The sequence below is a fragment of the Neolamprologus brichardi genome, chromosome 1, assembly GCF_056152115.1.
Source record: "Neolamprologus brichardi isolate AB-2024 chromosome 1, ASM5615211v1, whole genome shotgun sequence".
NCBI classification, from domain to species: domain Eukaryota; kingdom Metazoa; phylum Chordata; class Actinopteri; order Cichliformes; family Cichlidae; genus Neolamprologus; species Neolamprologus brichardi.
In genome coordinates, this window is record NC_142104.1 from 39826403 (window position 1) to 39838538 (window position 12136).

At 42.2% G+C, this 12136-nt stretch overlaps 1 protein-coding gene across 2 annotated transcripts in view; it reads right to left on the reverse strand.

The window, feature by feature from the left end:
* Positions 1-12136, reverse strand: part of crtc3 (CREB regulated transcription coactivator 3) — a 43647-nt gene that overhangs the window by 16369 nt on the left and 15142 nt on the right. Inside the window, exon 5 of one of the 2 annotated variants that reach the window (XM_087841937.1) lies at positions 3221-3283. The exons of the other annotated variant lie outside the window; for it this stretch is intronic. Within the exon in view, the coding sequence (XP_087698063.1) occupies positions 3221-3283 (63 nt within the window). The remainder of the gene's footprint in view (positions 1-3220; positions 3284-12136) is intronic. 2 annotated transcript variants of the gene reach the window in all.

Consider the following 12136-nt stretch of genomic DNA (forward strand, 5'->3'; position numbering starts at 1 on the left):
CTGTAAGCTGAGGCAGGCGAGGGGGAAGTACGTTTGATTATTGAGCACATCGAAATGAAGCTAATGCATCTACACACTTTGGCTGTAAATATAAATCTGTGCTGTGGTTTGAAATGAAATAACAGAGACACATCAAAATGACCATTTTCTTCACTGTGCCAATTATAATGATGCTGGGCTGGGCGATACATCGAGTCTTTCAATATATCGATATATTTTTATACGAGATAAGAGATGTGACAATATCGTTTATATCAATAGCGTCTATGTAACGTTATAATTATAAAGTTTGCTTCTTGTCCACTTCTGTCTCTACGCTGCGTTACTCCGCCTCCCCCATGCTTCACCTGCAGGCAACGACCAGATGGACACGGCAGCTATCAAAGAGGAGCTGGTCGGTAAAAACAAAACATTTGGAAATTACTACTTTAGTCCTGGCAGCGTTAATCTCATTAAAATGACGTTAACGCGGCAAATCTCCGTTAACGAGTTACCGCGGATCGCCCCGTGCGTGGGGCTGCACAGCGTCAATGCCTTATCGACCTAACCGCGCTAACGCCATGCAGCCCCACGCACGGGGGCTGCACGCCCTAAAGTCCTTTAATTTTCTCAAAAATTGACAGCGCGCCTTATGTATGAATTCTGGTTGTGCTCACTGATATCGAACCGATTTTCTGTGGTACACGACGCTCAAAAATCTGTGAAAAATGTTTTAGTACGACTTTGCTAAGCTACAAGGCTGCACCGCTTGATGGATTGTCGGAGCATTACGGCTACCGTAGGCAGGAGCCTCGCGGAGTGATACGTACTGTGCTTCAACGTAATATTACCGTACTGTGTGTGTATAAGGACCATAAATGGCACCTGTTCAGAGACACGGTTACAAAGAGGATTTCAAACTCCAGGCTGTCAGTCATGCAGTAGAAATTGGGAACAGAGCAGCTGTGAAATCTGTCTTTGTTATTATGCTCAGCGTCTGTTAGTTTACATTTTGACTGCACAATTGTGAGCTTTTTGTTATGCACAAAAACAACATTGGTTTATTTTATTTATGGAGCATTATTATTAAATGCTGATAATTTATTTCTGAGTAATTTTTGCACGTACATCTGCGCTGTATGTTAATAAAAGTGTCTGTGTGAGATCTGGGACACAGCTTTGACTAAGAGCTCTCTCTTTGTTCTTACCTTATGGCTTTAAGAAATATGGAGAGATCTATATCGTATATCACCATCCAGCTAAAGATTGAGATATGAATTTTGGGTCATATCGCCCAGTCCTAATGATCACTGACTTTATGGTAAATGGCCTGTATTTGTATAGTGCTTTACTAGTCCCTAAGAACCCCAAAGCGCTTTACACATCCATTCACACACACATTCACATTACACACATTAATACATTCTAAGTTAGGAAATAGCCTTTAAACAACAGTTAAACAAGCACAGGGTGGAGACTCTGTGATCTGCCCCCATTCATAGCAAACAGGTGCATTTACAAACATTTTGATTGCAAATTTAGAAAAAAAACCCCAAAAAAAACATTGAATTATCTTCAAAGCATTTAAAATTCAGACATGTCATTTTCATTTTTCCCCTGTCGCAGGAGATCCAGACTTCTGCACTCAGTACTCATCAAATGTGGTCGTGTGTTCAGTCTTTAAGTCAGATTGATTTAAACCCTTTCACAGCTGATGTTATTACAGTTAACTGACTCATTGAAGCTGCTTTTTACTTACAAAACGAAAATAAAATCAAAGTATTGAGTAAGTGTCCTCATTTTTATACATTAAAAAAAAACAAACGGCAACGTCCTTGCTACTGTGATTGTGATATTTGCAATTTATTTCCATATTTGGCGACCAACTGCAGCAACCAAGTGTTCATTCATAGACTGAGAGTGCGTCACAGTCTGGACAACCATTTTTATTCACAAGGCAATCGCACAAATCTCATAATGGGAGGCAACCTGTCTCCAAACAATCGTGATCCAGCTTCAGCTGGTTACAGTTATTCTCAGACTGGTGAAGGTGTGCAAAAAAACTGCCATCTCATTTACAAATGCAGACGGATTGCCAACACGTTGTGATCAATCTGCCAAAAAACCCCAAAGAAAAACAAGTTGATTGACTGATTGATCCAATTTAGTTGTTGTCATAGTAACAGAAACACTGTATTCTGATAATCCGCTGGTGCAAACTTAAAAATGTGTATTTTAGACACAAACTATTCTCCGTGGTGACGACCTGGAGGCTGATACTCAAAGTTGGTTATGGGAAAATATCATGCTGAATGAAGATGGGAACGCCACATTGGAGTTGGTATAAAATTGATCTGGAGCCATTTTACGAGTGTATGTGTGCAGATATTTCATATATCCCATCCAGTCTGTACCTCGAGAGCTGCAACTCGGTGTTTCACAGAAGCCGACGGTCACAGCGAGGTAATACTTGTAGAAAGCACTCAAGCACTTTGTAATGTGTGCCATTTTATTCTTTTCTACATATTCCACTTGTGTGTTTTTAATCCTGTTCTCTTATAATAAGAAATCCAATCAGACAAACAGTAAAGAAGAATGGTGCTGAGGAAGCCGCTGCTCCCCGCAACAATCGAGTACAGTGCAGCTGTTGGTTTGTTATTGCTTTGGTCACATTGTGTTGGTCCAGAGCTGTGAAAGAGATTAAGATCAGACCACATTTTATGAGTAATCAATGCAGAACTCGCTTTAATTCCAACATGTTCTCAACCTTTTCTTGCAACTGCCGCCAACAGAAACTGACTCCAGATAAATCAGAGAACCCAAACACAATACAACATTTCAGAGATGATGTAAAAAGGCTGAGAGTCAGAAAATGTGAGTAAGGGACCTTGATGTTAGACTGCAAAAAGGCCACGAGTCCTAAAGCTGGTTAGTGAGTACCTAATGTTACAGACTGAAAACAGGAGTGGAAAGCCACAAAGAAATGAGTGATAAGACTCTGGAGCTGAGACTCGGGTCCTCTATTCCAGTGCTTCAAAGGAAGAAAGAAGAAGGGGATTATTGAGATGTTACAAATCAGGCAGAGATTTACAACAGATAGAAACCAGGACACGATGTAGACAAGACAGATTGCAAAAAGACAAAGAACAGAATTGTTTGCCACTGTAAGCGAGGGATAAGGCAGGCCGAGCAAAAGAGGGGAAAAAGACTGAGAAAGAGAGGGATGGGGTCAAGGGGTCACCTGTTGAGTTGTGATATTAATCTAAACCCCGGCCGTTTTTCCTCAGTCCATGGCTGCTGTTCCCTTCGAAGACAGACAGAGGAAAAGCATGACAGACACATTTAATGGGTAAAAGCAGAGACCCCTGGCTCCAGCCTTAAAGTTCTGCAAGAGGAGAAAATATCCCTGTAAAAAATGTAACATATTTGCATTGGCATACACATGGAAAGAAGAAAGACCTCGGAAAATACTCAAGACCCAGCACAATAGTGCTTTATTTCGGAGAAAAATGGAAAGAGGGGATAAATTCAAAACAGGCTGAAGACTGATGGAAGACAGTTTGTTTTTCTCCAACTGGCACAGCTACTCTTCTAAAAATACTAAACTGTGATGGAAAGAACTAAAAACTAAAAATAAATAAATAATAAACTAGACCACCCTCTCTCCAGTCGTGCCGGCTGGGATGTTTGTGGAATGCTTTCTTAGCGTTATATAGTGGTGCAACAGATCACGGTTGATCCGTAATCCGAACCGATCCCACTCCACGGTTCGGCACGTATGTGATCCGAAGATTTGAAAAAGAAGAAAAAAAAATATGTGTATGGTGGTCAGTCTGTCAAGCGGTAGTTATGGTCAGCGCTAGCGGTCCAACTGGAGGAGCAGAGGAGTTTGCGGTATTTAAGCAGCCCTTTGCTGCCCAATCTGACCGGGCTAAAGCTATTACAGAAGCTACTGGGGTGTTTAGCTGCAGACGGGAGGCCGTATTCTGTTGTGCAAAACAAGGGGTTTAAACTGTGATGGACGTGCTTGAGCCACGCTATGATATGACTGTTGCACGTCCACTTCAGTGACAAGATCGCTCCAGGCATGTGTGAGCAGGAAAAGTTTAAAGTTATGTCTGAACTGTCCCAGGCATCTTCTGTTGCCCTAACTACAAATGGGTAGACCTCCAGGGCAACGGAAAGCTACGTGACCGTTATTATATCGTTGTTATATCACAGAGTGGTAGATACAAAGCCCTGCACTGCCCTATAGATTATATTAGATTAGATGAAACTTTATTTATCCCTCGGGTGGGTTCCTCCAGGAAATTCTGCAACAGAAGTTGCAGAATGTGAGCAGAAATATACCATATTTACACATATATAAATACAGAGAATACAAAAGGGATAAATAGAATAAACAGGAATAAGAATACAAGGGAACGGCACATTTCAAGTATTGTGAGTCTATTACACCGTTGGATATTAACAAAAACTATTGCACAGTGAAAAGACACTACAGCTTACTTGTTCCCCCCTCCTCTGTCCCTGTTTCCCCTCCCAGTTTGATGGCGTGTGGGACAAAGGAGTTTTTAAGTCTGCTGGTTCTTGACTTTGGGAGAAGCAACCTGTCACTGAACAGACTCCTCTGGTTGTTTATGGCCGTGTGCAGAGGATGCCCAGCATGGTCCATAATGTCCATATTGCACCTTAATTTATTCTTATATAAGTGCGTGGAATGAGTCTTGAATTTAATGTTTTTTAATAGGCAAAAAATACTTAAATGAGTAAATGGCGAGTCAAATTTTTGTCTTTTTTTCCTCATTTTTGCTGATCCGAAAATTGATCCGATCCGTGACTTAAAACCGTGATCTGATCCGAACCGTGAGATATTTGATCCGTTGCACCACTAGCGTTATATATTAACAACATGCTCCTGTTTTTCAGCTGCCATCAAAGAAATAGTTGGAAAACCAAAAATCAAAGCAACCAGAAACACAATGACGTCAGGCACTTTGTTAACAAGCTGTTTAGCCACATCTTCACTTTCAGTACAGGGATTTAACTGCCCGACGTGTGAGCCTGGGTTCGAACCTGCTGGGCAGCGAATCTCTGAGTGGACTTTGTCTGTGGGAAGGCTAACGTTTCCTCTCACTGTCCAAGTTAGGCTTCCTGACGACTTTAAATCGTGTGAGCGTGTCCGGCTCTCTGCTAGTCTTTTTCCCACTGCGCAGTGCCAGTGACCAACCCAGAGCCCACACCTTTAGGACCAAAGTTGGAAAGTCATCAGTTACTAGGGTAGGGATTACCACAAGAAGTTCCAACAATGGCGGGCAGATATAGCTGAGAGCCCGCTGTGACTTTATTCTCTGAGGAATTCGACCTCTGCTACTGTGGCTACATAATAATCAGTTCTCAGAACTGACATAATGTGGGCTGGTTCTCAAAGGGCACCAGTGCAGACCTGTGACAACACTGACTGGGTTCCCTACGTGACGTCTCAAGCCGACTGTCTTGGTGTTTTAAAAGTGGATATTAAAAAAAATCCAGGGTGGATCTGACTGGAAACCAAAGCTAGCAAGCTGCCCATCCTCTTTCCAACTTTAATGTGGGCAATAACTTCAAAGTGAACATTACAATATGTTCAGTGAGACTTTTTGGTGGCAATACTATGTCAATGCAGGGACATCAAATATCGATTTTATTAAATACATGAAAATACTTTGGGAACACTACAAACAAGAGCAGGGCTCGCAAACTTTCAAAGTCCCTGGTAGCCCTTCGGGCAGGGACTGTTCAGTTTTTGGTAGCCCAAAATAAATTTAAGTAGCCCGAATAAAAAAAGAGAGCAATTTGTTGATTGATGTTTTGTTTCCTGTTTTGTTTCCTGTTTTGTTTCCGTTATAATATTATACATTAAAGTATAATATTGTAACGGAAACAAAACATTAATCAAAAAATTGTTGAAACACAAATTACAACATTGTATAAAAATTACAATCATCAACTCAAATACTGTAAAAACTGTGCAGAACATGAATCAGTCTGTGTCAGATCCTGAATTTGAAACTTCCACTGAAGTCACGGGTAAGAGGCAAGTGGAACCAAGATCGAGGCCATTTGCTTTTTGAAGTTTGCAAAGACTGCTAAATTGTGCCAGTGATAGTTCACTCTTTGCAACATAGTAGCTGTTCTAAACAGATTTTTCAGGTTTATTTTTAGTATGTTATTTGCAATTGGTGTTTGTTCTGGGAAAGATATTGCAGACTGAGCAATAATGCATTTTTTTGCATTTCTCATGGGTTCTAATGGGGGCCTTTCTTAAAATTACTGGTCCCAGTAACAAAGGCGCTTGTCGACTCAGAAATCGAATGAAACTCACAACACACCCGGCAGAACATTATGTTATTTACACGGGTGCACATAAGTGGTCCGCATGTGCGCATTCGCTGTCAAAATAAAAGACGCGCACCAGATAAGAAGTTGCAACGCTTTGCGTCCATATAAAAGGCACTGTTTTTGTCCGCTAGAGTGGTATTTTCACAGCACATTCTGCACCACATCTCTGTGCGTTCATCATTTGTTTGAAGCCAGCTCACCTCCTGCAACCACTTTTCCGAGAATACGCGTTTCTTTTGTGGTTCGGACTCCTTCTGACATTTCTTTGGAGGTGGAGAAACACCAAAGTAATTGCTTAAAGGAGCTTCTTCGACATCTTTAAGAGTTCTAAACAAATGTCTGTCCTCCTCCAGAAAATCTTATGTACGCAAACACGTGTTGCAACTTCTTGTCTTGTGCGCGTTTTTTATTTTGACAGCGAATGCGCACCTGCGGACCACTTATGTGCAGCCCTGGTTATTTAGCTCGTCATGTTGCAGCCACAGAAATTCTTTTGTCCATGAAACCATAAAGCTGCACTTTCTTTTTGCCTTATAGTCTGATTTGTCATAACTTTTCCGTTTGTGGTCACGTCTTCACCCTGACCTGTCTTATTTGGCTCAGCAGAACTAAAATATATATCCTGCTGCTTTTACACACGCACTCACATGACGCTCAGCGATTCTCTGTGCGATCAACCTCTCACATGTTTAAGCTGCGGGAGATTTCACGTGTCATGTTTGCATAGTAAGCTAACGATTGATAAGACGATGTCAGAGGAATTGGTGCGCAAATTATCGTCACTCACCAATCAGTGCTGTCGCTCTCTATACACAGTTCGCGCGATTGCAAAGTGAAAGCAAAAAACAAGCACAAATTCAAACGCGATTTTAATATGTCACATATTGACAGTGGCTCACCGATGCCAATGACATAATTACCCAGCTACATTTCCGAAAGAATGCAAAAGCATTGACATATATTTTTCCTTCCTACGATAGGCCGACGGGCAGGGCAGAGATAGATTTTGGTAGCCCGACTGGAAAAATCGCTAGCCCTGGGACGTCGGGCTAGCGATTTTGCGAGCCCTGAAGAGGCTCATCACGCCTGACACGAGGCAAACAGTTGCAGTCTGACTGACTACGCTTACTCAGAGCTTGTTGCTTCTAACTTCTAAGAAGCTAACTTCTCATTTATAAACGCACACAGATTGCCAGGATGTTGCCATCAGGCAATGAGTTTCAACGGGCTGCCGTTGAGCAGGAAGGTAACTAAAATGAGAATTTCTTTCTGTGTAGACAGCAACACACGTGTGATTGTCAATCATGTATCACACATAGATTGCATGTTAATTGCCGACTTGACCCCATCTAATAGACTTATAGCAGACTGACTCCATAATTTTGTGGTTACTGCAATTCTTGGTATATTGCAAAACATTAAAAATCGCAATAATATCACATTGTGAGTGAAGTATTGTGACAATATCGTATCATAGGATGTCTCTACAATGATGTAGGCTGGAATCACGTTTTCTCAAATCAGCACAAATGTTCACGCTACACTTACTCATGTTAGCAACGCTGACAGTTTAAGACAAACCTCTGACCTCCAACAGTCTGTGACAGAAGCGTCTCAGGAAACCAACACCCAGAGTGCCGTGCTGGAAACACGATTAGTGTTACTATTAAGCTTTGTGAGTCTAAAGGTCTGCAAACCTCCAGACTTACCTGACAACTTACTGTATTCATGCAACTGTAAAAACAACAACAAAAAGCTACGACACTACGTGTGCAACATTACCTGGCTGTTACTGCAGGGTGTACAACCTGTAGCTATATTTAGATATGACGTAGGCAAAGGAATGCAGATGAGCTGTGGCATCCCACCCATCCCACAACAAATATTTAACTTGCACAAATACGTGTGATTGTTAAAAAGGGCAGACTGGTCTAAATTCATCCAAGACTGGTTATGTTAATGCCGTGTTGTACATGTGAATGCCAACCGGCGTTTGTGTTAAGCAGCAGCAGCATGACGCAGTTTTCAGGTGAGACAGCAGTTGTTTAGTTGAAACAAATACACAAAAAACTCACAGCTCATTCAATAAATGCATAGAAAAAGCAGCAATCAGACCGAGGGCACAATCCCTTAGCAATCGTCACAAAACATCTCCGACAGAGACTGCGGTGGAATTTAAGTCCTCTTCTCTGCACTGCAGCCTCCTGGGAGCCTGGGCTGAGATTTCATCCCGAGAGAGGCTGGTACAGGAACAGCAGGCCAAAGATGGGTGCACGGAAGAGAAGCAGAGCGTGGGACTGCATTGATGCTCTGACCCTGAAGCAGATGGTCTCCAAAGGGACCCAGAGCTGTACTCAGGTTTTATGCCTGAAGCATCTTTAGGAACTAACCCCCTTTAAGAGCAGTCTTCCCACACACAAAAAAACAACACACCTTTTTAACACTGGACTGTTCAGAAAGGTGTCGGTGTGTAGGAAGGACAGATGGTGGATATCAAACCCTGGCTCAACTCACTACAGATGGACGCATTAGGATACAACTCCTTTTCCCCTCAGAGAAAAAGAAAATCCAGAGAGATGATAAAATATTCCTTTGGCCAGACTGCTGGTCACTGGGCGGTTAAAGGCTATGTGAACAGCTCTGTTCCCCTGCATTTCTCTCATGCCTGGCAATCCCTCAGCTTATGTAACAGAGTCTATAAACCTCAACATCAGTCATCTGTTTACAAGAGGACAGATGTGCTAATGAATGCAAATATATGTTTTTCAATCATCTTCATGAAAAGCAGCTTTTATTAAAACACCATCTTATTTCTAACAGCAGCTGGTAAAGTGTGTACTCTGTGCTGTGTACACACTTTATCCAGACCTGCCACAGTTCATCTGGAGATTTTCTCTTCAAGTACTCTAAGATCAGGCTCTGCGGAGGCCGACAGCGCCGCACACACAATTCCCGGGAAATCAAGTTTCCCTAATTTGGATCCATGCTTTGCAACTAAGCTCTGAAACACCTTAAGGATTATTTTAGCGCCCTATATGTTAGCTGTCAGAAAGCTACTGTAGCTAGCTCTGACACTTTCAAACATTAACGTATTCACAGCTTTATAGCTGTTAGTTTTATACCATCACAAAAACACAGTGGCCCAAACTGACATGTGGATATTTGACTTAACAGTGATCTTTTCCCCTGTAATAGCACCTCACCTTTTATTGTTGCTTTGCTTTTTGGTTCGAACGTTTATAGAAGCTGGGTTAAATTGAACACAGGTCTCTCCACAGCGTATACCAACTCAAGGTTGTATGTAGATACATTACATGTAGACCGGGTTCTACCATCACATGCTCAGGACTGAATCATGTTGCTCTTCTTGGCCCTCACCATTGCTCTTTATTACTCTGCCAACATGTTTGGGCTTGTTGTCAAACTTTTACTCAGTGCAGCATATGACATCAAACCAAAAACTCAGCAAAATATGATGAGATTTCTCCTGGAATGATCCGAGTAAATATAGAGATGGTTGCTGTGTGTCCTTTCTGAGCGGCTGATTTTAAGCAGTGAAACCGAACACACTGCTGAGCTAATGCAACGAAACGGTTAAAGTGTTTTGTGGCTCTTCTCCACAACTGACTAACAGTAATGTAGTGCAGATGTAGCTGGCGCTGTAAACACTTACCACCCCACTCTCCCCTGAGACAGTCTAGCTGGAGGATCTGCTTCTGACTGTAACAACACAAGGGCCTGAGACTATTTCCATGAATGCTTATTAACCTTAGCCACAGATGGGGTCTTTGGATGAGACTGAGTGGGTTTAAATATGGAAAATAAAAGAACATTAGCCTCTTGCAAAGGATTGCAACACACAAAATTTCTTCAATGGGACTTCCTGGCCAACCAGTTGAAGAAGAGCTTCCCAAATGTGACACAAGTTCAGGCCAAACACACTTCCTGTTTCCCCTCCAATCATGTGTTATGTCTTTATCCAAGCTACATATCCGTCAGCAGGCTGAGAGGAAAAGCATAACAGTGACAGTGCAGAGGGGAGCTTGTGTTGTGTTCACTTATTTGGTCCACACAGACAGCTTACAGAACGAGGACACTTGCCAAACGCAGCCGGTCCAAGGACCGTGACCTGATTTGTAAAATAGCTATGGCTGCATTATCATCAAGAGATGACCGCTGTCGCTTCTCGAGGCGTCTCAAACGCAGACACGTGCAAATGACAACAAGTGACTATGAAAACGTGGTTGTGTGCAGAGTCAAAAAAGAGAAGTACTTCTCCGTTGTTTAAGTACAAATATGCATATGTTTAAGAAAAACGAAAACTAAGAGGGGACGGGCAAATATGGGCCCTTATTTATGGCTCCCAAGCACTTTACTCTGATCTAACATCATATATTCATCAAAGAGAGGAGCAGCAGAAACAGCTTTATTTCATCGATTTCAGTCTTAAATCATATGAAACATTGAGAGCAACTTATTCTGATTGCAAAGATCTGATTTTGTTACAGTTTTTCAGACCGCAGCGTGCCCCTGATCCTCAAAGGGATTTGAAATTGGATCTTCGTAGCTTAAATCTTAAATGCTCTTGTATTAACCTCATTCATGGACGGTTATAAGCATCTTCCGAGTATTATTACGATGCCAGATTCAATATTCTGAACCTTTTGTTTTCAAATTGGGATAATAAACTGATGGATTAAGTCAATGTTTAAACTTCTTATCAGCTTTTCAAAACCCACAATCTGGAAACTGTGATAAGTAAAATTCAGGAAGGCTACTTAGCATTTTGTTGTTGTTGTTTGTCTTGGCTCAGCCAGCCAGATGTACAAATCTCAGAATGATGAACTACATCATTAGAACTAAAAAGCAAATGAAAACACATGTAAAGCCCTCGGATGTCAGGTGGACATGCGAACATTAAGCAGGGGGACAGGGATGCTCTTTGAGCATTCAAGCTTTACTCAGACAAACTGGGCAGCAGAGTTTGCCCAATGTGCTTCCACTTATGGTACGCCTTATAACCAGCATTATGGTACTCGTAGTTCCTCTGCCTGCGACAGTAAAGTAGGCCAAAATCCACTGCTGAGGGGGAAGCTTATCCCTGTTACACACTGTGACAGCAATCTGCTGCAGGTTGGAGCAGGAGGCTCGATTTGGCCTGCAGAGACTTGATGGAGCTGCAGAGGGGCATGAAGCGGGAACAGGAAAAGAAAACGAAAAGAAAAATGACCACAAGCATAACGAAGGGTTTTTTGGCAGTTTACATAAGAGTATTTAGATTTTAGATTGAGTACTTTGCACCTATAAACAGAGAAACTATGAAAAAAATCCTCAAGCACAATCGAGTCACAACCCATTGAAGACTCATTCAATCGATTGACGAGTTCACATTATCGTTCATAGACGTGTGTGCGCCTTCATGCCAGAAGGTCCAGTGACTGAATCACGTCAAAATGATCGTCACGTTTGCTCATACTGTAAATTCACAAGCTCAACCATTCACCACAAACAGGTCTGAGACAAAAGCAGCAGTGCCGAAATTATATGCACGAATCTGCTTTTAGTTCTTCGTGCCACATGGCTCAGTAAGAAACACGCCCACTCCGAGTGCGCTGACGTCTGGCTGCTCCGCGAGGACGTTTGTCAGCCAACCTGTTTTGTGCTATCAACAATGACGCAAGGGCGTGGGCCTTATTCAGTTCTTCGGCGCAAGCTGTTATAGTACACTGCAACGCAGAGCCAATGTCTGCGTCGCTGCTGAGGAAGAAAACGAGGC